A 27,921-nucleotide genomic window follows, 5' to 3' on the forward strand; every position below is an offset into this window, starting at 1 on the left:
GGCATCAAGATGCTAAATCAGCGCAATTGCGACCCATGGACGGGCATCGAACCTTCAAATGCGTCACATGAGCTACACTGGTGCGACATGATATACGATATCCTGCTTAAAATGGCAAGTAAGAAGTTTTTGTAATGCTTTGAACGAACGTCCGATTTTCTTATTTCACTTGCCATGCGATACCTCCCCATCAAACCGGGATTTCACTGGACTGTTGGTATCATCTTGCGGTATACCTTCGCCCGTGAACTTGCCAATCACCGGCCTGAAAAGGTACTGCGGCAGCCAGCCGTCCTGTGGCCTGTCCTGGTACACGACGCCGCGCCGCATGAAAGCCGCCTCGCCAAAGTTATTCCAACTGAACTGAGAAGAGTGTTATACCATCAAAGCAAAGTAATTCGACAAACAATGCAGCATAAGAAGTGCACCAATAAAAACACGCGCAACTATAAGCCTTTACGTGGTGGCTAATGTACCAGACTACATAGATTGTTGGTACCTGGGCGTTGAAGTACGTTGCAACATTCGATTTAGGATCGAAATATATCTTCCACACGACGTCACCGTACTCCGACCACCAATTTCCTGCAGATTGTTGCTTATTTGTCATCTCGAAATGCTTACCATCATGACCTTCGCTGGTCTTCAGCGTGCCATCTTCCATAAAGTCGATCAAAATATGCTCCGTGCGAGTTGACCTGCATCTAGATGACTTTAATATTACTCAAAATGACATACAGTCCCAGTAATCCCGTTTTCCTGTGAAAGGTGATGCGCCAGCTTTGGTGCCGCAATGGATGGGTGCTAGACAAAGCCTTTTTGCGATTATCCGATATCTTCTGTATATGCCTATCAACTACATCCTTTATCTTTGCGTATGTGTTCCACACGCGACCAAGTATGCCAGGTTTGTCAGCCTTTTGAGCAGAAGGTGCGTCAGCGTTCACGACACACAGCGCAAATTTTCTGCGCTGGACTGCAGGATTCCTTATGTCGTAATTAGCGAAATCATTTCTAAGTGCGTTTCTGAGCTCGTAGAGCCTGAGGTGTGACGAATTTCGGCGCAGATGGCCGAAGGCAACTGGGAGCCACTGCAGAAGGAAAAGCTGCGTCAATAGAAGCACCAAGGCCGAGGCACGCACACAATGCGCCTTTAGCGGTGCCATCGGTGCTCGTTAACTATTGTTGTGGCTGATTTCAGGCACAAGGGGGGCCCGCTGCACACCGGCAACGACCACACACTCAACTCAGGCGGCGTCAATGGAAAATGAATGAGAATGATTCAATTGCATGTTACTTCTGCTGCTCAGGCGGAATACCGTGCGCAAAGGAGTCCGACGCGCTGTTGCGGGCCTCACATGGCTCTCCTTATGGTCTTCAGTTGCATCTGAAGTTTCTTGGGCAGGGAGGGAGCCAGCTGCTGCAGGAATCCATCTCCGAGATGCTTCATTAGCTGAATGATTTGCGAGTTCAGCTGTTCAGTTGAAGAGTCGGTCTCGTATATGGTGATGAAGATTTTGGCAAGCTGTCCCATGTTGCAGTTGTCGGGGCCCAGGATGCTTGGGTCGTTAGCGATGATGAGGTCCATGAGACCCTGGTGGACACGTTTGCCCTCTTCCTCGTCTGCCTTCAATGGCAGGTGCTTCAGCCACATGTTGAGGTAGGCGGCTGCGTCGTTCAGGTTCGCGCCGTGGAATTTGATGATCTCACCCAAGGCGGCGACTGCGTTGTCTGTCGCCGCCTGCTGTTCGCGTTTGGAAGAGGATGTGGAGGAGAAGGTCATCCTCAGGGACGCCGCAATTTTCGCAGCGGCCTCGTTCTCCATCCCTGCGAACTCAGGCATCCTGGCGAGGAGGCTCACGCCGTAGCAGGCCGATTGGCGCACGTTGGCATTTTTGCTCTCGACGTACTTGAAAATGTAGCCCAGGAACTGTGGCCATACGGGCACTATCCTGGACTTGAGGTGTTCGATCATGTTGTCGCACAGATAGAGTCCAACCGCGATGTCGTCGGCCTGGCTTTTGGCAAGGTGGGCCATGACGAACTGCAAGCAGGCGTTGTGGCACGTTTGCATGAATTCGTCGGGGTGGTGCTTCATGATAACACCGAAGAGCTCCAGCAATGCCGACCGATACGCCTGTTCATTTTCTTCGTCAATCTCCAGCGACATTATATCGTCCGGGTCCAAATCCTTGTTCATCTTGTATTTGCTGTAGGCCTTTTTGAACCTCGACGACTCCTCGATGAGCTCCAGCAGCTTCTGTCCGACTACGTTTAGGATGTTGACGTTCAGGATGCCAGGGCCTGCGCTGTCCAGGCATTTGTAAAGCCCGTCGGCGTTGGCGGTGAGGATTTCAACTGGCATGCTGAGCTGCGACTCGTTGTCCCTCGCTTTCTCCAGGGCGCTGATGACGTTGTTGAGGGTGTTGAGCACAATCTCCATGAATGCGTCCTTGGATCCTCCGTTCTTTTCCAGAGCAAGCTTCTTGGCGTTGATGATCTGGGCCATGGCGTAGAGCGCCTTCTGCTTCAGCTCGCTTGTGAGCACGTAGCCCAAGATGGGCATGAGCGCCTGGGCAGTGGGCACGACGTAGTCGTCGTAGCCCTCCTTCAGCTCCTCTACGATGTTGGCAATGAGGTTGAGGCTCCTCTCCAGCTCCTCAACCAACGTGGTGCGCAGCCCCGCGGCACCCTCGGCGCCCATGTTGAGCGTCATGTCGTCGCCCTCGTCGTTGAACGACTTGATGTTACCCTCCAACGACCTGAGAATCAGCGGCACGATGGTGGGTAGGAAGGGGCAGAAGTTGGGTCCAAGCGCTGTGCAGAGCCTGCCAAGCGCCTCGTCGATGTACTCCTTGACGGGGTCGTCTGGCGTGGTTGGCTCTTGCATGATTTGAATGAGCGCGTTCATGCACTCGATACCGTCCTGGAGGAACACGTCGCGTCCTATACTCATTCCGATGATGGAAATGCACTCAATGGCCTTTCCACGGCAGGTGCGGTCATCTGGGCCCACGCAGGTGGCGATGGTCTCCTTCATAAGCGGCATGATCGTGGAGTAGTATTTGAAGAAATGCTCCTCAAGCACCCCTGCGACGACCGCCATCGAGGTGATGGCCTGCTCACGCACGGACTTGTGTGCGGCGGGGGTGATCTTCACGAGCAGCTGCTTCACAATCACATCAGCTAGCGGGAGCAGGTTCTCCTTCTGCACTTCTTCGGCGTAGTTAATGAACGCCGAGAGAGCGTGGGACTGCACCCTTGGGCTCTGGTCCTCGAAGGTGCTGAGGAGCGCCGGGATGATCTCCTCGAAGAAGGTCATTTGCACGTAGGGCTGGTGGTCCAGTGCGATCTGCCCGATGGTCTGGCACGCAGCGAATCTCACCCTGTAATCCTGATCCTTAAGCTTCTCGATCATGATTTTGATGATGGAGGGCATGTGCTCCTCCACTTCGTCCTCAGTGAGGTATTCCACGGTCTGCGATATTGCCATGATTCCCACAAATACGTGCTGCCAGCTGGGCTGCTGGATGAACTGCGAGGCGTTGGACAGCACCCAGTCCATGAATGGGGAGTCGTCGAGGTCCTCGAACGCACGTCCCAGCCTGTCCAAACCTTCCTCGCCGGCGTCGTAGAGACGCTGCACGTCGTCGTCGGTGTCACCGGTCTCCAGCCACTCCGCGTAGCTGTCGTCCTCGATGTCCAACATGGCGTTCATTAGGCAGACAACCATGCGCAATCCGAAATTGGGGATCGTGAGCGCCATTTGCGGCTTCTTCTCGGGCAGCGTCACGAGGGCCTCGATGGCCATGCACCTGATCTCCTGGTCCAGGTTGGGCTGGGCGCTTTCAGTGGTTGCGATTTCCATCATGCTGTTGAAGAACAGCTGCAGGTGCGGCTTCAGGATCTTGGCGTTGTTGTCGACGATCATGATGAGGCCGGCCATCGACCGCTCAAGCTCGACCCTCGATGCGTTGTCCGTTGACACGGCGAGCTGCTTGATGTGGCCGATGATGTAAGGCGTGGCGTCGCCCAGCTGCGATGCGATGTCCAGCACGTCGTCCTCGAGGACGTTCGAAATGGCGCAGATGGTCTCCGTCCTGACGGAGGCGTTGGCGTCCATGAGGCTGTTCTTGGTCAGCTGTACCACGTTGCTGAGGTGCGGCGAGAGCTCGTCCGCGAAGTAGGTGAAGCACTCTCCCAGCAGCTTGAACCCCGACTTTTTGTACAACGGGTTCTCCTCCTGGATGAGCTGGATGGTGCACCTGGTCAGCTCCGGCCACTCGTCAGGCGCCAGGCACGCGTCGCACAGGTCGGCGATGGTGTCACAGGCGTTGCTCCTGATGGAGTTCTGGGTCTCCACCTCGAGGCAACGCAGCAACGACTGCTTCAGCAAGGCCTTCGCTTCAGGCGAGACAGCCTTCCACATGTTCCTGGGTGCGTCCCCGGACTTCGACAGGTCGAGCAGCAGCCTGAGGAGGACCACCGCCTGCAGCCTGTGGTCCTCGTTGGGGTCGGTGAGCAGCACGTTGAGCGTGAGCTTGAGAGCGGTGTTGATGTCCGTCATCTTGAGCGCCATGATCTTGGCGTCGGCATCGTTCCTCGCGGCGCTGTTGGTGGACGTGAGCGCCTCCAGGAGGGACCTGAAAACTTCTTCGTCCAAATTCATCGCCATTTTTAGTTCGCGTTATTCCCAGTCCGCAGGTTGATGTGGCCCGTGTGTTGACGGTGTGCGCCTGTCCATACGGTGGAATCCAAATCACTAGCGAGCAGCACCAATTTCAGTCCATTTGTTGGTGCGCGCGCCCCTGGTAGATGGAATGGCTATGGGTGGGAGGCCTGGCGATGCGCTACTTTCGCCGTTGTCTGGTGTGAGCCCCATGGTAAAGCGGTAGCTGAGGCCTGTGCCGCGTCTCCAGTGCTACTGCCGCCGTTTACAGTTTTTCTTGGCGCGTGTTAATTGTCTTCGCCGCTTCCGTCTTGGCGTGTGCGTGTGCCACACTGGCTGCGGGGCAACCGGCCTGCCGCAGCAACGGCGCATTCCTTCCACCGTTAGCTGCACTGTGGTGTTCCGTAAAACGGGGCGCTGCGCACGTATCACTTTACAATAGCCACTGTGCAATGTAAGTCACGACAATGTCCGGTGGTGATGCCGGCGCGCCGTCCGAGGACGCTTCCTCGGATCAGACGGCAGCTGCACCGCCGCCCTTGCCGAATCGCGCCGTTCGCCTGCACCTTAACACAGTACGTCTATCCGTGCCTTATTATGGTTGTTGTATGCCGTTTTAGAACGTGCCATGGCGCCTTGTTGCCGTGCTGCCTGTGTCTGCCTAATACCGTTGGCCTGTTTTCCCGGTATATCGAGCACTTCTACACGTAGCGCGGTTTCTACTTAATGAGGGTGTTTGTATTTGATGCGTAACCGTCGTTTTCGCCGATAATGGTTGGGTGCGTGCCGACAACCACGGGATCACAGTGGAAGGCGGATCGTACGTTACATTTTGCACGTATGTTACGTTGAGTGCCTCTACACGGCCATATAATCGCTTGTGATGCATATATTTGCCGTTTTCAATTTCGTTGCATTTTCGTTTCGTCTCGTTTCGTCTCGTTGCTGTTGCGCATGTCATTGCTTCCTCGCATCCAGCGTTTCTACCCGTCTAAAATGCCGCAGACTCCCAAGAAAGGACCTACCCCCAACGCGACTTGGGATCTGCTTGCATACGAGAGCTGCTTGACCTGCGCAGAAGGCGGTCAAATTGACAAGGATGCGACGGCTATAAGAATGCACGTGCCGGCCAACGTTTGGGGCGGCCTCGACGTGCATACGCAGAAGCGCTACTTATCGAAGCGTAAGCTGACGACTGCGATTTCGGACGTGGAGGTAACCAGCTTCATCAACTGCGGAGGCATAGTGTCGGCCGTGGAGATTGTGGGACCGTTCTCGTTTGACGAGAGTGGCGACTATAGTGTGTTCACTGTTGCGAGCTGCAGTTGTCTGGTGGATCCCGATGAAGGGCCGTTGGACTACCTCGTTTTCCACGAAATGGTCGTTAAGCGGGTTTCCGATGAAGGATCGGGGGGATCTGCCCATTGTGTCGTGGACCTTCACAAACCCCGGCTGGCGAAAGTGTCGCCACTAACGGTTAGTTTACCGCATTCGTCGGCACGATCATTCATTACAGGGCCGTTCGTGTATTGGCGTGCAATGGATCAACGGGGGGAACTTTACTACTGTCAACGAGAAGACGGACGGCGACCAGTTGTTTCTGGCCCTGTTGATGAAAGACGGCTCTATTGAGTTGTGCAAATTTGACTTGGGCTGTTCCGTCACCTATAACGAGGTGGTGTCGGACGAGAAGGAAATCCCGTAGGTTCACCTAATGGCGGTAACATGACTGGCGCAGCTATGATCCGCCGATTGTGTTGTGGCGTTACGACGCGAAGTCGCACATTCCCAACCAGTATATAAACGCTATGGACGTGTCTTATGAAACAGGTGCGGTAGTGCCGTGTGAATAATCTGAACGACTCAGCGCCCCGTGATCCTTACGCACTCCAATCGTCGGTGACATACCCCACGGAGGCACCGGTTGAGGATTCGGAACCTGCGTCAGCGCCGCAGTGCAACTCAGTAATTGTGGCTGGCGGCACCATTGACGGGTATCTGTACATCTGGCGCTTTGACTGGGATGTGATGTGCCGCACGGCTGGTGCGAAGGACGACTTCTCGCCCTTCTTCAGCCAGATGATTCCCATATTCGTGGATCCCCAAGACGACGAACCGTCGCATCGCATTGTGTCATTGCACTTTCTTCCGTCGCCGCAGTCGTACCTCTTGGCAATAGCCTTGTACATGGGGACCGTCGTCACCTGGTGGGCTCCGGTAACACCGCTTCCACACGCTGCGCAGGGACATCCGCAACGGCACACTCGAGGGCGAAATCAACGCGTACTACACCGTCAACCGCCCCGTAACCATCGCAAGGTGGACTGAAAATAAACAGTTCATTATCATAGGTGGACCTTCCGTGATGTGCGTCGAATGGGCATCGAAAGTGGGAATGACAGCCCTGTCATACGATCGCGTGTCTCGAGTCGCTTGCAGTGGCTCCTGCGACAACATCTGCTGGTCTGTGGACTCGTCAGCCAACTTCGTGTACTTGGTTTACGACGACGGCCTGTTCGTGCAGGCGCCCGTCGTGGCGCTGACGAAGAGGAACGTGCAAGACGTCGTGACCAGTTATCTGTGGGAACCCTTCGTTAAAGGTTGGCGTGTTATGTTAATTGCGCATGGTTTTCAGAGGACGAACCGGTTGCAAGCGTGGCAGATGTGGACACCCAGGACCCGATGGCAGCAGCGCAGGAGCTGGCGGAACTGCAGTTCAAGATGGACATGAATTCCATCCGAACACACGGGGTATGCGTGACTCGTAACGGGAGCAGGTTCCGCGGCGCTCGGAAAGGCAAGGTGGAATCGGACCGGGTCATTCGCAACAAGGTGTACTCGCATCACTGTGTGAAAGCGCGGAGCGTGCTTTTCAGCGAGTTCAGGCTGTCCTTCATGGCGTACGGTGGGCACACCGGTCTATTACACGTGATAATTAAGCATAGCTAAACAGTTCACTTCTTCTTTGGCATCAGGTCGTAGGAGTAGCGCTGTCCGAAGATGGCGTCCTGCTTCTCGTTCTCCGACGACTCGAACTGCCCCGGCAGGGTGGCGGTCCTGCTCTGGTAGGCCCAGGAGCATGCGATAATGGTGTCCTCCACCTGCCACCCATCCATGTGGCATATGAACCCCAGGGCGTACTCGCGCCGGCTGAAGGTGACGAAGCCGAACCGCCTGTTGGGGATGACCGTGACGTGCTCCACGTCCCCGAAGGGCTCCGCGTACGCCCTGAGGTCGTTGTCGGTCGCGGTGGCGGTGAGCTCGCTGACGTACACGGTCGCGTTCTTGATGTCCTTCGCCTCCTCCTCGTCCCTGTCGTTGATGGTTGTGCTGGTGAAGGGGTATGCAGCCCTGATGTACAGCGGTATGCCCTTCACCACGAGGTTCTGCATCTTGGCGATAGCCTCGTCTGCGTAGGCGGGGTCTTCATACTGGACGAATCCGTATCCGAGGTGCGTTTCCGTCGAAAGCTTGCGCATCACCTTGCAGCAGCGCACGTGGTCGCTGAAGCACTTGACGAGCGTCAGAAGCTGCTCATCTCCGATAGAGTTGTGGATGCACCCGATGTAGACGTGATATTTGTCGATTGCGACGTTGAGCATCTTGGCGCGCCGGTGTTGACGCCGCTTGCGACGCCGTCGACTGTCACCCTTTGTGCTCGCTGCGATGGGCTTTTATTGTGCTGTATCGGACCACCAAATAGATCTCCCGAAATATTTAGGGTATGTCCAATACATTTCATCGGCGGCAGCGCGTATTAACGGCGTCACGCGCTTCACCCCTGTGGGAGGAGGGCGCAGCGTCTAGCATTCCTTTGCAGCCTTCCGCGCGATTCTATAATTGTCTAAGTGCAAATATATTTGTGTGTTGTTATATGTTTGATGTGTTGCGTGCGCATATCTGTTCGCGGCAGCCGAGGTGTTTGCTGCGTTATTTCCTCTCCCAGGGTGTTGCTACGTGCGTTGCTCTCCACACTTTTCCTCCGTGTCTCTCCGCATTCCGGAGTTTGCTATACACACCCTAAGGTGTGCTTTTTGTGTCCAGTACATGGCTGATATACATGATTTTTGCAGAAGTTGCATAACCAGTTCTCCGCTGCGCTGAAATAAGGCGGGGATTCCGGTCGGGTTTCGCAGCGTTTTTCATGTCTTCCGTATGATGTCAGTCCACATTGAGCTGCCGTAGCACGATGAGGTTGCTTTGGGATGATTCTGACAGCGATTCCGACCTCGAAACAATATGCGTTACCGACACACCCAGGTCGGATGTTGCTGACCCGTCCGAGATCGACTCTCATGAGTCTTCCCCGCAGGCAATCAACAATGCAGTTGAGAGAGGGACCCTGGCCCTCTCTGAACCGCCTGGAATATCTCCGTTTGCGTCGGCGGAGAACTTCGGCATGGTCGTGGCGCTTGAGCTGCACAACTTCAAGAGTTACCGAGGCACGGTCCGCATTTGCGAGTTCAAGAAGTTCACCGCCATCATCGGGCCCAATGGGTGCGGCAAGTCTAATTTGATGGACGCCATATCGTTTGTGTTATGCGTGAGTTCGACGGTCTTGCGAGGGTTGAATTCGAAGGATCTCATCTACAAGCCTGGCGATGCCTCCGCCGAGCCTGTTGCAGAGGCGTACGTGGCGCTCACGCTGAATGGCGCGACTCGCCACGTTGTCTTTAAGCGCCACATCAGCCATGCCGGTGCGGTCACCTACTTCGTGGACGCCACATCGGTCTCGTTCAAGCAGTACAAGGAGAGCCTGCGTGAGTACCGCATCAACACTCTGGGGTCAACGGGGTTGATATTCCAGGGCGCGGTGAACGACATCGCATCTCGTTCGCCGGTTGAGTTGACGCGTTTGTTCGAGACCATAAGTGGCTCCTCCTTGTACGCGAAGCCCTACAGCTACATCAAGGAGAAGCTCGAGCGCAAACGCGTGGAATGTCGCGATTTGGCGTCGCGCAAGCGAACTCTTCAGCAGGAACTGCGCCAGTATCGCAGCATGGTGACAAAGGGCATCGACTACGACGAGGTGTTGTCGCAGTACAAACGCGCTGAAGCGCGCAAGCACGCCTGCGAATTCCGCCTGCACGAGGTCAAGTTCTCCGCGCACAAGTCGGAGTACCTGCAGCTGTGTCAGCGTGCTGCTGAGTTGAACGAGCGCTGGTCTACGATGCAGGCGAAGCGAGACGAGCTTGAGAGGCAGCGGGCGGCACTGTACTTCGAGCAGGGGCAGTTGCACAGGACGATACAGGATAAGCAACGCGCGGTTCTGTCGAAGAAGGAGTCCATGAGCGAGTATTACGAGCAAAAGTCTAGTTTAGAACAGCGGATTTCCGAGTTCGACTCTTTGCGCCAGTCGATTGAGAAGGACGTGGACAATCTGCGGCGTGAGCATGAGGAGTTGTGCTCGCAGGAGAACCAGCTGTGCGATGACATCGACGTTTTAACAGCCGAACTCGAGGGGTTGAGCACCACGTTGTCACTGACTCCAGCGCAACGTCAGAAATACGAGAGTTTGCTGCAGAGCTTCAACAAGATAACCTCCTCCCTTCGTGTAAAGCTGAATATCGGGCGCGGTAAGCTGACCGCTTTGTCCTCCGACGCGGATAACATTCGGGCCGAGCTCGACTTGCTGAACAAGTACCACGCCAAGCTTGTGGAGGCAGCGAAGCCGCACGCCGGCATGTACGACAGCCTGTGCACGCGTCTTCGTGAGACTCAGGACTCGTTGGAGCTCCTTTCCATGACGCAGTCGCGGCTGGAGCATGAGCGTTCGCAGGTGTCCTCACGGCGCGCGGCGCTGCAGGAGGAGAAGACGGCCCTTGACGAGAACCTCAAGACGCTGAACGTCGCGAAGGTGGAGTACCGCCAGATTCTGCGGCGCAGAAACTACACGCAGGAGCTGGTGTCGGCTATTCCTGGCGTGCACGGCGAGGTGATATCGCTCTGTGAAATCACGAACGCGTGTTACCACGACGGGATCATGGCCGCACTTAATACGCGCAGCCATATGATCGTGACTGACGATATGTCCGCCATCAAAGCCTGCATCAAGAAGCTGTGCAGCGACCGCGTTCACAAGCGTGACTTTTTGCCGTTGGACTCTCTCAAGCAGAGCAAGCTGGACCACCGTAAGCGCATATCCGACCTGCTTCGCATGCGTGGCGTTCGCGTGCAGTACACGTTTGCAATCGACTGCTTGGTTTTCCAGCGGCAGTACGGTTCGCTGTTTGAGCACCTGGTCGGCGACACCGTGGTGGTGCAAAGCCTCGATGACGCTGAGGTTTTGATATCTGCCGACATGGGCCACTCGATGAGCTTCAATGTCGTGACGCAAAAGGGCCAGGTGATCACCCGCGACAGGACTATCATCCTCGATTCTGCCGTGTATACCAAAAAATCGCATCTCGAACTAGAGCTGGCCGAATTCGGGCGCCTCACACTGAAGTCCGAGCGCCTTGACCAGGATATCCACGTCTTAACGAAGAAACTCACTGGCATTGAGAATGAGCTGCAGGACACCATCGGCCGCATACAAAAACACCGCAGGGCTGCTGAGCTTCTGAAGATGAAGGTGGATTTCGCCCAGCGCCAGAAGCAGGCGTCCGACCAGCAGCTGCGCAACTCGGAAACCAAACTCGGAGCCGTTCGCTTGAGGTTGTCTGCTGCACAGGATGAAGTGGATAAGATGCGCGCCGAGCTTGCGAAGGATGAAGCGGTTTTGCTGGGGTTGCAGCAGAACCATTTCGAGGACCTAAACGAGGAGTTGGGCGTTGACGTGTACGGGGTCATGAACTCTCGTCAGGACTCCGCCGTCCGCGTCGAGTCTTATCTGGAGCGCAAGCGCGCGCTGCTAACTCGCTGCGAACGTGACAAGGTTGAAATCGAAAACCGCATTGAGGACCTGCGTGAAAGCGTTCTGGCCGACGTGGTGGCCCAGCACCAGAGCGCTCTTGCGGAGCTGCATGCACTCCTGAAAGGCAACCAATCACTCTATCGCGAACTCGACGAATTAGAAAGTGACCTGGGGAAAGACCGCGAGAAGTTCGATTCCTTATCACGCGAAATCGAGAAGTGCCATGAGCGTATCAAGTTTGTTCAGTACGACTGCGACTACGGCATTGACAATGCAGATCCCTCGCAGGGGGATACGACAACTGATGTCGATGATGCTACTGGTGGTGACATTGTTATGCTATCTGAAGATGACGGATACGTCGCGGGCCCTCGAGACAACGGCAGGAACGCTACCACCGGACGCGTGGTCCCGCTCAGCGAATCCAAGGAAGCAGTAGCAGCCCAACTGTTGAGCTTGGTAGGCACGATGCGCGATCTACAACGGCAAGCGATCAAGTTGGTAGAAGAATGTCGTCTGAGGAATGTGGAGTGCAAGATAGAGGTGCCAGAGTCACTGGTCACCACTTCCTCCGATTTTGTGCCCGACTTCCCCCGGCTGGTCAATACCGATTTGATAGAAGGCGTCGCCAGCAGTGAAAGCGGGCTCGAGGATTTCATAAAACGCTTAGAAGACCAAATGCATTCACTACGCAAGAGTCTCGGGGCTTCTCGTGCGTGTGACGATGCCGAAGTGCGCCTGAAACGCACGCAGGTGGACATCGATCACCTGGACACCGAAATGGCCTCTGCCAAGTCGGAATGCACCAGCCTGGAATCCGATTTCGAGCGCATCAAGAAAGAACGCACGAGTCTGTTCATGAACTGTTTCCAGAGCGTCAAGGCTCTGGTGGGTCCCATATACCGCAGCCTTTCAGCTCGGGACGATACCGACGAGATGAGCGGGGGCTCTGCGTTCCTGACGTTAGATGACGACGTGTCAGGCAGCGTCTCCGAGCCGTTCCTCTGTAGCATCCGCTACAACACGATGCCGCCCATGAAGAAGTTCCTGGATCTGAGCCTGCAGAGCGGTGGTGAGAGGGCGGTCTCTTCCCTCGCGCTGCTGTTGGCCCTGCACAGCTTCAGGCGCTCTCCGTTCGTGGTCTTTGACGAGATCGACGCGAACCTGGATAACGTGAAGGTGCATAGCCTGGTGTCGTTTTTGCAGCGCAGCGCGTTTCAGGTGATCATCATATCGCTGAAGGCGCCGCTGTTTTCCCGCGCCGACATGCTGGTCGGCGTGTACTCACGGCACGAAAGCGCGTCATCTAACTGCGTCGTGCTGAACCTAGAGGAGTACGGGTGCTCCAGCGAGGGCGATTCCGCCATTGCCGCTAATGGCACTGTATTGTAGATTTTACACTCTAATTTAATTTTTGCAAGTTTGGCATGGAATGTATGCACCTCAGGCGCCCACGCGGTCTCTCGGGATGAGCCTGAGGTTCGGTCCGTACTTGAGGAATACAGCGCCTGCGGGTTTTAAAGGCCTACGTGCAGACACGGCTGCTCACCTGCAGTCTGGCTTGGGTTAACACCCACTCCGTCGCTCGTGATGCACGCGCAGGTGTTCGGGTTGAGTTTGAACTGCGTGGTTTTCGCACGTATCACCCTAGCAACGCACCTCCTCCGCGCTGAACTTGATGACGGCAGAGAAAGGCGCATTCTCCGGCACGGAAAGCCTGTTAGCATAACTTTGCAATTCTCGGCGTATGTGCACCTACACTTTGAACGGCTGGCTGGAATCCGACGCCAGGATCATCTTGAAGGTGATTTTACTGCCAGTCTATGACGGTCGCAGCTTGGCACTTACGGCGCTGGCTGCGCTTGATCGGCGGGAGCTGACGACATGTTGACGGAATAATGCGATGCTTATGCGATGGATGCTGTGTGTTAAATTTTACTAGGTGTTGTTCCGCCGGGGCTGCGCGCCGCTCTCCCGCGGGCCAGACACACTTACACGATATGGTATGTGCGTGTGACCCATACCACAACACGGCTGCATTTGGCCAGGGTTCTGACTTGGGAAGTGTGATATTCATCAAGAACATAGCAGTATTTTGACTCCTCCCCGCAAGTAGCTCTCCGGGAACGCCGTGAGACAGCGTTAACTCCAAGCGGGCGCAATAATGCAGCTTAATGTAACCGCGATCCAAACGATAATGTTTATTAGATTTGCTCCCAGATCGTGCCGTTGGTCGCCCTTCCAGGCTGCAGCGAGTTATTCAGGCATTTTCACTTCTCCATTGCGTCGTCCGGAATGCATACGCTGAGGATTCTCAGATCTTCGCAGTGCTCCTGCTGGATGCCCATCCTTGTGTTGCATTGGTGTACGAATTCTGCGATGTCCGTTTTCAGCTGCGCCCTGATCAGGCCGAGGTCTGCGATGAGGTAGTTGGCGCCCTGCTCCTTGACCCTGACGTTTTTGGAGTTCAGCAGCGATTCGTTGAGGTTCTGCACCGTTTGCAGGAGCTTCAACACCTGGTTCCGGTATTCAGACGCAAGTGTGGCGACAGTCTGGGTCAAAATCTTGCGCGCCAGGTCCTGCGGGATCGACGGCGACGTGAACTCCTTGAACGACAGCAGCGGGACCAGCGTGTACTTCACGTAGTTGCTGGGTTTGCTGACATCCTGCTTGGTGGCGGACCTGAACTTGGATGGCATCGACTGCAGGAACTGCAAGCTGCATGTGGCACCTGATACCAAGTTTTGTATCACGAGGTACTCCAGATTGTATTTGAGGGCCTCTATTTGCTCGTGCGCGCTGTTGAAAAAATTGTAGAGCAGCTCTATGCTGGTTTTCGTAAACGTAACAAGCGCCCTGACGTCCGCTAGGTCTTCTGTTGGCAGCTTGTCGGCATAGCCCTGTGCCGTGGCGGTCGTGTTGTCGCCGTCCTCATGGGAACGATGAGAGTCGTTAGATTTGTGCGCCTCCTTCCACAATTCATCCAACAGATCTCTGGACCGCTGTGTCAACGCCCTAGAGGTATCGTCAGCGTCGACGCCGCTGAGGGCGAATGAGAGGCGTTTAAATGCAACCTGCAACGGGTACTCCAGCCTTCTCATCGCCGCCTTAACGATGTCGCCGTCCGATTTGCCTTCTAAAAGTACAATAGTGGAGGGAAGGTTACTCGAATCTAACGCCGATTGCAGGTCTTTGGAATGGGCATCCATTTCGGTTTCATTTGGAGGCGATTGAGAGGGCGTGTTGGGGTCGACAGAAACATAGGTCGACGTCGTTCCACCGCTGCTGGTGCTGCCGCTTGACGCCTTGGGTGAGCTCTGGCCACTGTCGGAACTATCCCACGTGTGAGCCACCCGTGGGAAGCTAGCGCCATAGTCGGATTCCCTGGCATCCACGGGCATGGCCGAGAGTGTGACGCTGAGGGCGTCAGTGCTCCCCGAATTTATGGCGGTTTCAATTGCGTCTAGGTCGTGCAACATGTAGGCGGCATTAGTCACGGCCTCTCCGGACTCGGTGCTGTCTTTGGACTCGTTGGCGTAAATGGACTCCATTTTAGACACGGTTGCCTGGAGGTATTTTACATACTCCGCAAACATCTCCGACGCGCCTCTAAGGTATTGCGGCACCAGATGGTAGAAGAAGTTGCGGTGCTTGAACAAAGCTAGCAGCTGCCTATGCAGCACCATGGAGGGCGGTAGGTAGAACGTCTGGCCATCTCCCTCATGCAGTTTGCCCGTAATGTTTCCGTTGGTGGTTATCTCGGCCGTTAGCTCCCTTGCAGCATTCTCGATGAAGTTGTCACAGACAGCCCCGACGCTGAAACACCTGGATACGGTATTGGGTATGTCCGACCCTCTCCATTTCAGGTAGTGGCGGTAGCTGCCCGCCGCAATTTCGATGTTCTCAATCAGGTGGTCGTAGGCCTCCAAATTGCTCGCGAAGCGATCCACATATATGGGGAAATAGATCGCAGAAAAATGCTTCTCGATGTGCTTCAACAGCTCTTTTGCAATCCCATCGAAAATACAAATCACTTTAAATCTATCATTTCCCCACGCATGGGCTAAATCGTTCAGCAGTTGCATTGCAATGCTGTATTGCGGGTGGAGAAGGCGTTCAATGGCCATGTCAACGAAGTTGGTAAAATGATTCGCTTCTCCATGGGGGCTGAGTGGCACGTAGCCCTGCTCGCTTTGCACCAGCTCACCCACAATCGTGTTTAGGATGGGCTTGACAAAGACCTGGGTGAATATATCAACAAAGGGTAGGATGGCAGTGTTGCAGCCCGCCGTAGGCAGTCGCAGTTGTTCTCCCCCCTTTATGAGTGAGCATAGCCCGTTAACATGGGCTGCGATGTCGCGAGGTGGCTTTCGGCACGCGGTTACATTTAGGTCTTCCTGCAGGCAGATATTCGACCGCTCGGTGTATAACGTGAACAGGGCTGTCATTTCACTTTTGGTGCACGTGTCGGTGAGCTTGATGAGGCTGGCGTGGAGACGGAGAACGCTCTTAGACGCAGATTCGACTGCGTAAATCGACCGCAGCTCCTCTAATTCGTTCCATTTCAGCAGCTTCTCCATTTCCAGGACGTTCTCTATATTTGTTTTCCCGGGGTCGATCGATACGTCCTCATGCAGACCCAGTTGCTCGGGGTCAACCTCCTTCAACGTTTTTTGGCAATAGTTCACGTATTCGGTGATAGCATTTTCGTAATGCTCGCCCTGTTTAAGCAGCCTCTGTATCCTGTTGATCTCAGACGGTATGACCTCTAAGATTGCCCAATCGTTTGTCACAGTTCGCTTGTCGTCATCAGATTTTACGACGTCGCCAGCTTTTTCCACAAGTCGGGCGCATCTGTCAAGCGCATCTATGGCCCTCAATACAATGTTGGCGTCACTCTTCACGCTAACGTCATCTTCCGTCGCGAATGTATCGATTATCTCTTCGGAGATGCTTTCCAGGTGTTTGACAGCCTCCAGGTGGGTTGACAGCGCCATTTTGGCATAGGAAACAGCGACGAACCTAGACAAACTCAGCTTGATGTGTGACTTTCTTTGCTTGATTGAGCTCCTACCGATGTCAAGCTGCCGCGAAGACTCCTTCAGCACATCCTTGAACGGTAGCAAAGACTGGATAGTAGACTCAATAGTGTCGTTGAAAGGAGTCGCAGTTGATACTAGTGGCTTCAGAATGCCTGAGGCGTTGGACTGGCACGATGCCAGCAGCGCCTTAAGCTCACGTCTGATATCATCCAGAGAAACCGATTCGAGCCTTGTTGCAACGTACTCTCCCGGCGACCTCACCTGTAAGCTAACAGATTTGAGCTGTTCGATCGCCTCGTTGTAGAGCTCTACATTCTTGGCATCGTCTGCCAGGTCCGCCTTGGGTTTAACAGTTAGCATCTTATCCTGCTTGTAATGCGATGCCACAAGGCGTGTAATGCTTTAAGCGTGACACACGTGGGCTCCTATGCGCCTTTGCATCCGATGTGTAGCCCTTGGCGTGACACAATTGCAATTCGAGCTAGACGTTAGCCGCTCCTGGCTGCAAACGTCTACGAGGCAACCAGGAGGTGTGTCATCGATTTTATAACCCGGTGTAGGATAGTTCTGAAATTGTTAACCGGTTTGGCTTGCACCGTTCGTATCACCTGATGGCGTTAGTGGTGGTTACCGTTCTGGGCCTTGGCCTCCCTAGGCACGTCACCGTCATGTCCTTCCACGCTCAGTCACAGTTTTATTGAGTTGGAGGGGTGTCTCCTCCTCGACCTATTTTTATGTTCCAGGTGTGTATTTTCAGGAGAATAATCGCGCGTATATTTGGCGATTTCTCGAGGAGGTGACAGGAGCGGCCGGTACTAATTGGCCAAGTTGGCCCGGAGCTTGGCCACGGCACCATATCGTATCGTTACTCGCTTGTTCGTAGCCGCAATGGACGAGGTCAACGAGCCCATAGACCTCAGCGAGGTGGTCCTGATGAGCGACGCCGAGGTTCGCGCCAGGATCAACATGATAGACGCTGAAATAAAGATTTTGAAGAGCGAGCACACCCGCCTCAAATCTCGGCAGATCACGATGCAGGAGCGCATCAAGGACAACCAGGAGAAGATACAGCTGAACAAACAGCTGCCTTACTTGGTGTCCAACGTGGTAGAGCTGCTGGACCTGGAAGACGAGGAGGAGGATGCCGGTGTTCAGGGCATTGAGATGAAACGCAAGGGCAAGTCTTTGGTGATTAAAACGTCAACTCGCCAGGTAAATGTCTAATTGCGCTTCGCTGGACTAATGTGTTTGCAGACCATCTTTCTCCCGGTGATAGGTCTGATCCCGCACACCATGCTCCACCCAGGCGACCTTGTCGGGGTCAACAAGGACAGCTACCTGGTGTTGGACAAGCTGCCACCGGAGTATGACAACCGTGTGAAGGCAATGGAGGTCTGCGAAAAGCCAATTGAGGACTATTCCGATATCGGCGGTTTGGACAAGCAAATCCAGGAACTCATAGAGGCAATCGTGCTTCCCATCACTCACAAGGCGCTGTTTGAGAAGATTGGCATAAAGCCGCCAAAGGGTGGGTTGTTTTCCCGCGTTGTCTTAAGTATGCGTGCAGGTGTTTTGATGCATGGACCGCCTGGGACTGGTAAGACGCTGCTAGCGCGTGCCTGCGCCGCTCAGACCAAGGCCACGTTCGTGAAGTTGGCCGGGCCACAGCTGGTACAAATGTTCATCGGTGATGGCGCGAAGATGGTGCGCGACGCCTTTAATTTGGCTAAAGAGAAAGCTCCGACCATCATATTCATCGACGAGATCGATGCCATCGGTACCAAGCGTTTCGACAGTGAGCTTTCCGGTGACCGTGAGGTTCAGCGTACTATGCTTGAGCTACTGAACCAACTGGACGGTTTCAGCAGCGACGACCGCGTGAAGGTTATTGCGGCAACCAACCGGCCGGACACGTTAGACCCAGCGCTTTTGCGATCTGGACGTTTGGATCGCAAAATCGAGCTTCCGCATCCTAACGAGGGTTGGTTCTCACCACATTTTGGACATGTTGTTTCAGAGGCCCGTGCGCACATCATGCAGATCCACTCGCGTAAAATGAACGTGCACCCCGACGTGAATTTCTTGGAGCTTGCCCGCTCGACAGAGGACTTCAACGGCGCCCAACTGAAGGCCGTCTGTATCGAGGCAGGCATGGTAGCTCTGCGTCGAGGCGCCAAGGAGCTGGATCACAACGACTTCGTAGAGGGCATCGCAATGATGAGCGCGAAGAAAAAGACGACCCTAAACTATCTCAACTAGTTAACAATGACGCGTTCAATTCTGTTTTTCTGTATTCCCTCTACACTGTATCCCACTTCTTCTGTTGATGCTGCACCTCGACTGCGATTCTCAATCCCTCATGAACACTAAAACAAACGCGGCCCCCCTCTAAACGTAAATATGAACACTGTAATGTTTGAGGCATTGCAGACGCCTTATTATTAAAGAATATAACCCATTGAACTATAATGTTTATTTATACTTCACGAGGATGCTACCACTAGCGATTTGTGGGTCAGGCCCCTTGTCGTGTTTTGGAAGATTACGCCTCTGACGCTAATTATATCGGTTGTACAGTGGAGACCATATAATCGACACGCGTGTTTTCTGTCAGACATTATGGCGTCCATCTAGTTAGGGTCAGAGGGTCTGCTAGAGTCGTACTCTTACCTTTGTTTCACGTCACTCTTCGCAACGTATGAGTTTGTTGCTCTAACATCGCGTTGGATGTGGTAAATGTGCGATAAGAGATGCTAAGTGCTAGTAGGTGCATATTATAATATCGTTTCACGATTCCTTTCCACGTCACAACATGTGGTACAACCATGGGCATCGTCTGATCCTTTAAGAGGTATGGACGCCTTTCACGCTCCTATGGCATCGTCTACACAACGTTATATGCGCTGAAGATCGCCACAGCGAGAATGGTGATAGCATTGCGATGATAATCTATCGCCAATAATGGGTGTCTTGCTGAGGAGAATTTTCTCGGGAAGTGCAACGATACCTCATATAATAATTATTTTGTTATATTGTACATATAAATATCTATCAATAGTAGAACGCAACCTTTGTTGCCCCCTAGAGTGGTATCTTAGTGCTGTTTATTTTTTAATGAAAATTTATCCGTAACAAGGCAGCTAGCTGGGGAGATGGAATCTTCACTGCCACTGCTTCAAAAAATTACCAGCCCTACTTATTAATTAAGGCATCTTTTCATGCGCGGTAAGTTGGTGGAAGGCCATTTTTACTCAAGATTATTTTTGTCTGTCGTCCGACGCAAAATATAACCATGGCAAAATTTATAGGAGTCCAGTTGGCAATTTGCGCTATTATTCTGCAGTTTATTGGATTCATTGACGCATTGGAGTATGATTTTAGCAATAGTATGTGCTCTTTGTATACCAATGCCCTAGTTGCATTCCACGTAAACATGGATGACATGTGGGTTGCAACACTGGCATGCCCACGCCACGTCAACGGTACTGAGTACGTATTGCATCCCCAACCTACCGCTGATCATGACGATACTCTCAAAACCTATGTAATTGAGGACGGCAAGTTTCGTTCCGTCCCTTTTTCGAGCGTGGTGGTCACCGAATCACCACGCCCATATGGTTGGAAAGCGACAAATGAGTCGCAAACAGACTTGCATATTGATCTAATGGATGACGATATATATGCCATTGCTGCAGAACGTTTGGTTTTCATTTGTGGTCCAAGGGATTTGGTCTTGACAGATGCGCTGCAAGGCCAACTTGCTCGCCTACCGGAGATTTATGAAACGGATATTTATACTTGGGATTCAACCACATCATTGGTTGGCGAACTATCCAAAACAGGGAAGAGCTTGGGCGTGGTATTTTTGCACAGAGGCCTTAATCATCAATTACTGCAAGGCTGTGGTAGTCGTCCCTCAAAACTCTTTGCGAGACATAATTACGTGACTGTAGACCCTGTCACTGGCACACGTTCCTGTGTAGTAAATCCTATATCGACATTACGTACTGGTTTCGTTTGCGAAGGCAGAATAGAACCGAACGATTGCATGAAATCCCTTTTAGACAAAGGCAGAGTCGTGACTGCTCCTCGACCATACTTGTATCGTTATTTCGATATTCATGAGCCGTGGGTTGTAGCTAGATATTTTAATGACGTAGCATTACCCCGCTTCAACGGCGAATGTCGATGCATAGATCCTGAGACTGGTCACGTGAAGGCAAGGATGGAGATCCGTTGGAAAACTGAATACGTTTGTGACATAGCTAGCTTGATTGTCCGTAACAGGTTCAAGCCTATTAGTGGGCCGTGGTGTTCAGTGATGCTACATCCGGGTGCTACGTTGACCATAAAGTTGCCCAAACAGACAGACAAGTCTGCTGCTACTGACAAGGAATTCGAAGATGTTGACGATATTGAGGAGGATGCTTTTAGAGTCCCATTCTCGCAACTGCCGTCTATCCATGCATACGAAACTGAATTCAAGCCGGACACGGAGTTGACGCTACGCCAAATACAAACGATTTATGACATCAATGATTACGACGAAATCGTGACCAACAAAGCGTTCACTGGCGACGTGCTCGAGGTAGATATTTCACAAATGGAGAGAGGAGAGGTTAAGCTGAAGTACCATACGGGCAGACCTCTTGCATTACGAAGTGGATACAATTCGTTCTTATATCATTGGACATTCTTATCTAGGAACGAAAATGTTCTTGAAAAGATACGCGCTGTGGTGAACGTCTCATTTGCGCCTACTTATCGCTACAATATTATTGGTTGTGACCGATGGAGACCAAGTATGTTTGATCCGGCGAATGATGTTGGTTCTCTTGCAATTAAAGATATGGGGAATGGTATAGGGAAAATAGCTGAATGGCTTTTAAATGTCGTGAGGGGCGAGGAACAAGCTGGCATTCGATGCGGACTTAATGAGGAGCTGCTTCCAAACAATTGCGAGTCCACAGGATACGATCTGTCCTCCAATCAGATTGCGCCGTTTCCTGCAGCTGTGCGCAATGCCACACTTTACCCCGTTCGAGGATTTCAGGTATTCGAGATGAGCTTCCAAAATGTCCCCGTCAGTCACGCTTGTAGTTGTGTTGATGTACGTGGATACGAGACATCTCGACTTATTTTAAAATCCAACCGTCGTGAGGAGTATGAGTATACAGTAAGACGTGAAGACGCAAATCAAAGGTTGCTGCCTTACTTATTACTTCCCCTGATCGAGGTGGCATATGTATACGGCTATAGCAATCTTACGTCATCCATAATGCTACACAACATACCCCAGAGACCTATAAAACTACAGTCGGGCACAGAATTTTTCATGCGGTGTGCTCTGGATGACGCGTTGGACAACGGTGAGAATAACGGTGGCGCAACTCCTACCTGGTTCCCATATTATCCTGGTTACTACCATTACAATGTAGATACGACAGCCGAAGGATCTATGCTAATTCCAATGCGAAACGAAGACAGAATCGCTGGCACAAAAGGTGGACTCGAGTTCATTATGTTAGAACATAACAATCAATATAGCGATGTTACAATAAAATCCCATGGCGACGCAATTTTGATATCCATGGATCCAGATCACTCGGCGTACGTGCCAATGACATTCGTTTGCGGTAAGGAGTTTCTAGAATCAGAGTTGCTTCAGTTCAACGATGAAGATTTTGGAGATACCATTGCCCAGGTTTTACCGCCGTTAGAGGAATACACGTGGAACGTAGTTCAAATTGACGTCGAGATGACGGACCCATACATGCAAGGGTGCGGAATTACTGAGTCAAGAGATACGTTATTCAAGCCCGAGACACCCAAAATATACGATGCGGAAGGGAAGGCAATCGGTTGCAAAATCGACATTCAGACTGCGGATGAGGCGGCGTTCTACTGCCCAGCGCCGTACGTCCTGGACCCACCCAATTGTTTCGACCATGTCTACGTCAATGGTGAAGTGATGAACCTAAGCGAGGTCAGCTATTCGTTGGTAGCGTCTCGAACTAATCACTTTGTCACGCTGGAGTTCGACGGCAGAGTCGTAGGAGCTGGAGAAATGCTGCGCCAGACGCCGCCGTTGGAGTGCCGCTGCGTGACCATCAAGGGCATCGTTCTCTCCACCATCCAGATCGAGAACTATTACGCCAAAGTATGAATAACTCAGATTTGGTAAATCTTGTTGTCAATGACAGAGTTTAATTGTCATAGTTCATGTTGTTCGATTTGCTGATTTGTGTCTCCAGTGGTTGCATAGTTCTTGCTTAGATTTTGATAGTTGCCGGTGCTGAGTTGGCATCGTATTTTTGTGTTGTAATACATGTTTGTAGTTTTGTGTTAGCGATACCATGTCGTGCCAGTAATGGGATTTGATGCCACGTCTCATAAGACAAGTAGTGTATGTCTGGCACACTTCGGGAAGGTGCAAGGTTTTGCGTTGGTGATCTCATAAAAACCTAAAAATCAGCCTATGAACCAAATACTCAACGAGAGATGTATTGCGGCAATGATCATTGTCCCACAGTAACTTCGCCAATTTAATCAACCCACTACTATGGTGAATGGCCACCCTACACTGTTGGAGAAAAATTAAACCATAAAGCAGTTCATTTGCTCACTGCGTGTTCACAGCACTTCACATCATAACTATTCAGAAGGCTGAAGTGACTTATATTGATAATTACTAAACCACAGTTACCCGTGCCCGCCCAACGCAGCGGCAGCCTACGGCTTGCTGGGATTGATGAGGGGAAATTACAGAGCGATTCATAACGGTGTGTTAACTTTGAGGAACGTGATACATGTATGAGAAACGCAGTTAATGTCAGATGGGTATGAAACGTTCTCTACACCCCTTGCCTCAATGAGGACTCCGACAGCAGGAAGGTAGGGATGTAAAAAGGTGCATCAGATTAAGTCGTTTAATGTCAACATAATGACACTACATAAAATGATACTCATAGAAGTAGTTTTTCGTGTGGATTGGTGTGGTTGTTCAGCCGGATAGATGTTGGTGTTTCAGCATGAATGGCAGAACGCCTATACCAGACAGGAGATGCATAGCCTTAACAAGGTACGCAGGTCTGTCGATTCCATTCGATTCTACCAAAGCGTAACAGTAAGAATCAGTTATGTCGCACCACTCTACGCGAAAATTTGGTACCTCCAATACGGTTGCCCAGCGATATATGGGCCAAGCTCAGCAACACAAGGGAGCAAAATCGGGGAAAGTTATGATGGACCCATCAATGCGATTGTATCGGAAGTTGTTGGATACTAACCAGATACTGCTTCGTAACACTGAACGTGTCGCCGAATTTTCTCAGTGCACTATGATTCTGAGTTGACGAGTTACGTCAGAATCTCCTCCCTAGATGTGTAGCAACTTATATGTCATCGTAATCATAGGGTAGATACATGATGTGCGAGTGCGTACTGCTGAATTGGTCTTGGGCATTACCCCATGTGTTAGCCACTGGAAAAAGTGCACCCTGTAATTTGCTTGTCTCATCCTATCGGGAAGTTGAATAATTTTGTGTATCTATGTACAAAATACCAAAATATATAGGCGTATTGCGTCTCATCCATCTAACAAACATAGATATTGCGATAACATGCGCTGCGGATGCTGCATGCCACGTCAATGGTATGGATCCGGCTGCCATGGAATAGCTGCGCCGCCGCCTCGCCTTCAACGTACGTCTATTTTACACAGAATACACCTAATAGTCCAATTCAACGCACATTTATCGTGTGTTGACACCGCTTTGGTTAATCTGCCATTAAAGCACAGCGGTTATAGACACGCTTCTAAATACACAAAACCACATACTTTTGTAACTAACGCCTAACATAACGAATCCTTCCAAAATGGTTTACCATTCGTTGACTGAGGCCCCTCACAACCTCAAGGAGGCTGTTGACTGGTTGGTGGCCCTGAAGGGAACTGACGCTGAGAAGAACTTGAGGGCCATTGGTGCTGCAGTTCACAAGTTTCTCGCCGACAAGCCTGTTGGCAAAATGGATGTACCTGCTGTCGAAGAAGTGAAACTGATCTCTAAGAAATTCCTGGAGAAACTGGAGTTCACGGTTATGTGGCCGACGTCCGTGTTACTGGAGAAGTTTAAGAGACCTATGAATAAAAACCCTGGATTTTTCGTTAAAGCCTTTGGGTTTGTCGACAAAAGCGATTATAAGAATGCTGTGGAGGCAAAGGGTCTCACTGCTGAAGCAATCGCAGAGAACTTGGGTACAGTTGTGTATGGTTGTGAAAAGTTCCTGGGAGAAATCAAAACCCCCGCCACGTACAACTCTGCATACAGTTCTAAAGCCACATGGGATGCATCATGCGCAAAAGACCCGGAAGCTTGCGCTGTCGTCTTCGTGGGAATCGCGCCAATGTTATGGGCAGGACTACATTCCTTGCGCCAAACGATTCTTGACGAACCCCATAGATACATGAGTTATGGTGTAAAAAGTAGCCTGAGTGATGTGTTGAAAGCTTTGGGTTACGATGATGACGACTGTTTGCCGGGCGTCAATCGTCCAGATGTTGGCAAAGCATTGAGCGGTTTGAAGCCACGCATATTTGAATTCATCTATGACCTCTGCGGATTTTGGGCTTTCTACTGAGTAGATATCGCACGTTAGCTGTACAAGCAGCTACACAAAAAATGGCTCTCCTTCCGTCGTCTCAGTGAGTGGTCATTAGAATTCTCACAACCAATCTAATTTATCGATCTATTAATCACCATAATGATGCGTATACACCTCATCCACAATACTACTACCGTCTAATGTGAACAAAGATCAAGCTAGATCTATACATTATCGCATCAATAATGAAATGTGGCGTGTTGTTTCGAGTCCGACGTTTCAATGTAAGCATGAGCGACAGGCATTGAGCAAAAAGCCGCAGTCCATAATTCACAATTTCCGTTGTTCATTCGTTTCCGTTTTGCGAGGCAACTAATATTGCTTGATGTGGGCAATTAGTTGTTAGTCTTATGATGTTTAACGGGATGCAATTGGCTAAATCAACCAGCGAGCAAAGAACAAGTAATTTTAGCGATTGAAATGAGTCAATAATTTATAACCGTAGTGAAACAGAGCACCTCAGCCGTCAACAAACAGGTTGAATGTGTGAGATGGAAGGTATTCTGTCATTTTGCATGTGGGCTGTCTACAACCGTGTGTAATGGCGATGACTCTTTTATTTCCATACAGCAATGGCTCATTATTAAACACAATTACAGAAGGCAAGGTTTCGGCACGGTATTCCAAACTCGGAGTCCAGTCAGTGCTAATGTACGAGATGTTGTATGACACTACACTTACAGATAATGTGGCATTATGGATAGGGCACAATTCAAAACTGTTGTGAAAAAGCTCTGCAGGCACCTGCCGTGTCGCGCTAGTTTATGCATTTTGCTAATGTGTGACTGTCCACAGCATCTTGAACATATAAAAATTCACTTAGACGAGCACGTGATTATGTAGACAAGGCACACCATGAAAGGCATGCCTCGAAGGTTTTTTCGTCAGCATATAAAATTTATCGTTGACACTTTCCAAATGCTTCTGAGATTCGTTCTGCGCTCTACAACCGGGTTACACATTGTATCAGCACACGGTTCGCCTATTCGTTATTGCTATCATTTAAACGAACCTCAGGTCTCTTGCTACTTAGTTGGACATTTTAAATGCACAGCTCTATGGTGAAATATGGATGTAAATGTCTTATATCGCTGCCTACGCAACCGCTGTGGCCGGGCCGATTACAGACACAAAAGCAATCCCTGTTACTGTTAAAACGTGTCACATCCAGCGCGTTATCAGTCAATTAAGTTACCTTGTCTAGAGTTGGCTGACTTTTTGTGGGCAAGGTTCGGGTTTTGTGTTTATTAGCCACCGAATTGCCATTGGATGCAAGATGGCTACACATACGATAAGCGGGCTGGAACAGGCTCAGAGACCATTGTAATTTTGCGCGTTCCTTGGTGACACAGGCGGGACTTCATCCCCTGGTAAGTAACGGAACAAGATGTAGTAGTAGATAAGGGCGGTTAGCGCGCTACCGATGACAAATCCGATAAAACCCATCCAGACGCAATCCCTTCTTAGCGGTCCCTGATACCCTTTATTCTCCATTGCCATCCCTGCGAATCAATGAACAACTTACCTAGAAGTTTTTAGCAATTGAGGGGTGCCATACCTACGCTACAGCAGCAGTCATAGAGAGAACGGCATTTACTGTTAGTGTGAGCTACGTGACATCATCTGGAACATGAAATACTTGTCAGGAGCCTGTCTTTCATATGCACGGCCTAGTTCGAAACTATGGACTCACCACACACCGCTGACCCAATGTGTATTGCATTCAACGATTTCGTCTTGCGTTTAATGTGAGATTGGTTTCGATCAAAACACAAAACGTTGGACTAAAAGTTGTAGCTTCCTATGCTGAATGCGAGGTTAAGAATATAGAAGGCGCGTCTTCTAGATAGCGGACGTAATCACTCTACTTACGTTTAGCATTATGAGAGTCTTATTTTACGGAGGGATCGAGCTGTTACATAAATGAACATTAGAACGTCGCCTGACGCTCCACATTAAGCTGAAAATAACGCGGCTTAGCTGATGCCAGTATTCACAACTAGTTGCGAAGCTCAGCTGCTTCTACCAACAACCAAATCGTTGTTTTGCATGGTTAAGATTGTAGCATTGCGCACTTGCCGCGGTTTGTGATGATCATTGACAACTAAGCTGACTGATTTTATAAATTATCCCGGTTAACCTCGCCATTGGTTTACCTGCTGCAATCCTTACAAACTATCTGGACACGTATGTTCGTTGATACTCTACTACATTCAACCAACTATGGCCATCACGGGTTCCAAATTCCCTAGCTCTCATCCCCACCGCACTCCAATAACATTTTCTTTGCGGAGAGCGTGTTCTCGTCCTTGGCCCCGTTTTACCAAGTAGTTACATATGTGCCACTATTTGCCATCTTGACACATATAATACAGCAAACATAGTTGATTAGAGTCTTAAATATGACACTGTTACCTTTAATTCTGGTATCAGCTAAACTGGAACAGCATTCAACGCATTGCTGTTGAACCAATATGATCTCGTGGACAATTTGTAACGCATTTCATCTGGTACCACCGCTGCTACTCTTTCCTTTTGTTTTGCACGGTTGTGAAATAATATCTGTTCTTAAACAAAGCACCGCAGACTGGTTGGCACAGTGCCTTTCGTGAAATTCGTCTACGTGTTGCATATACCTGCTGTTCTCACCACATTGCGCGCTTATTGCTACCAAGTCCCCAGTTATAGGA

At 51.3% G+C, this 27,921-nt stretch overlaps 11 protein-coding genes across 11 annotated transcripts; 6 read left to right on the forward strand and 5 right to left on the reverse strand.

Annotated features, from left to right (window-relative positions):
• Positions 1-165: 165 nt before the first annotated feature.
• On the reverse strand, positions 166-1,166 carry BBBOND_0210350 (hypothetical protein; the record flags this gene model as incomplete). The annotated part of the gene is made up of 3 exons (XM_012912614.1): positions 166-363; positions 500-698; positions 739-1,166. The coding sequence occupies 3 exons, from the start codon at positions 1,164-1,166 to the stop codon at positions 166-168; spliced, it is 825 nt and encodes a 274-aa protein (XP_012768068.1).
• A 188-nt stretch (positions 1,167-1,354) lies between these two features.
• BBBOND_0210360 (karyopherin beta, putative) lies at positions 1,355-4,675 on the reverse strand (the record flags this gene model as incomplete). The annotated part of the gene is made up of 1 exon (XM_012912615.1): positions 1,355-4,675. One exon carries the CDS (start codon positions 4,673-4,675, stop codon positions 1,355-1,357), a length of 3,321 nt encoding a protein of 1,106 aa, XP_012768069.1.
• A 948-nt stretch (positions 4,676-5,623) lies between these two features.
• On the forward strand, positions 5,624-6,374 carry BBBOND_0210370 (hypothetical protein, conserved; the record flags this gene model as incomplete). The annotated part of the gene is made up of 2 exons (XM_012912616.1): positions 5,624-6,145; positions 6,186-6,374. The coding sequence occupies 2 exons, from the start codon at positions 5,624-5,626 to the stop codon at positions 6,372-6,374; spliced, it is 711 nt and encodes a 236-aa protein (XP_012768070.1).
• A 103-nt stretch (positions 6,375-6,477) lies between these two features.
• BBBOND_0210380 (hypothetical protein, conserved) lies at positions 6,478-7,618 on the forward strand (the record flags this gene model as incomplete). Its single annotated transcript, XM_012912617.1, is given in 4 exon segments — positions 6,478-6,504; positions 6,509-6,876; positions 6,914-7,269; positions 7,305-7,618. Coding segments are annotated over 4 exon segments (1,065 nt in total).
• A 5-nt stretch (positions 7,619-7,623) lies between these two features.
• On the reverse strand, positions 7,624-8,271 carry BBBOND_0210390 (Polyadenylate-binding protein; the record flags this gene model as incomplete). The annotated part of the gene is made up of 1 exon (XM_012912618.1): positions 7,624-8,271. The coding sequence occupies one exon, from the start codon at positions 8,269-8,271 to the stop codon at positions 7,624-7,626; it is 648 nt and encodes a 215-aa protein (XP_012768072.1).
• Positions 8,272-8,858: 587 nt separating this feature from the next.
• Positions 8,859-12,917, forward strand: BBBOND_0210400 (structural maintenance of chromosome 1-like protein, putative; the record flags this gene model as incomplete). Its single annotated transcript, XM_012912619.1, has 1 exon — positions 8,859-12,917. One exon carries the CDS (start codon positions 8,859-8,861, stop codon positions 12,915-12,917), a length of 4,059 nt encoding a protein of 1,352 aa, XP_012768073.1.
• Positions 12,918-12,968: 51 nt separating this feature from the next.
• BBBOND_0210410 (UFM1,putative) lies at positions 12,969-13,322 on the reverse strand (the record flags this gene model as incomplete). Its single annotated transcript, XM_012912620.1, has 4 exons — positions 12,969-13,033; positions 13,075-13,147; positions 13,185-13,242; positions 13,285-13,322. 4 exons carry the CDS (start codon positions 13,320-13,322, stop codon positions 12,969-12,971), a joined length of 234 nt encoding a protein of 77 aa, XP_012768074.1.
• A 473-nt stretch (positions 13,323-13,795) lies between these two features.
• BBBOND_0210420 (hypothetical protein, conserved) lies at positions 13,796-16,927 on the reverse strand (the record flags this gene model as incomplete). Its single annotated transcript, XM_012912621.1, has 1 exon — positions 13,796-16,927. One exon carries the CDS (start codon positions 16,925-16,927, stop codon positions 13,796-13,798), a length of 3,132 nt encoding a protein of 1,043 aa, XP_012768075.1.
• A 528-nt stretch (positions 16,928-17,455) lies between these two features.
• On the forward strand, positions 17,456-18,826 carry BBBOND_0210430 (26S protease regulatory subunit 6A, putative; the record flags this gene model as incomplete). The annotated part of the gene is made up of 3 exons (XM_012912622.1): positions 17,456-17,779; positions 17,822-18,095; positions 18,135-18,826. 3 exons carry the CDS (start codon positions 17,456-17,458, stop codon positions 18,824-18,826), a joined length of 1,290 nt encoding a protein of 429 aa, XP_012768076.1.
• A 1,174-nt stretch (positions 18,827-20,000) lies between these two features.
• Positions 20,001-22,733, forward strand: BBBOND_0210440 (hypothetical protein; the record flags this gene model as incomplete). Its single annotated transcript, XM_012912623.1, has 1 exon — positions 20,001-22,733. The coding sequence occupies one exon, from the start codon at positions 20,001-20,003 to the stop codon at positions 22,731-22,733; it is 2,733 nt and encodes a 910-aa protein (XP_012768077.1).
• Positions 22,734-24,445: 1,712 nt separating this feature from the next.
• BBBOND_0210450 (hypothetical protein) lies at positions 24,446-25,207 on the forward strand (the record flags this gene model as incomplete). Its single annotated transcript, XM_012912624.1, has 1 exon — positions 24,446-25,207. One exon carries the CDS (start codon positions 24,446-24,448, stop codon positions 25,205-25,207), a length of 762 nt encoding a protein of 253 aa, XP_012768078.1.
• Between the last annotated feature and the right edge of the window lie 2,714 nt (positions 25,208-27,921).

The sequence above is a fragment of the Babesia bigemina genome, assembly GCF_000981445.1.
Source record: "Babesia bigemina genome assembly Bbig001, chromosome : II".
Taxonomy (NCBI): Eukaryota; Apicomplexa; class Aconoidasida; order Piroplasmida; family Babesiidae; genus Babesia; species Babesia bigemina.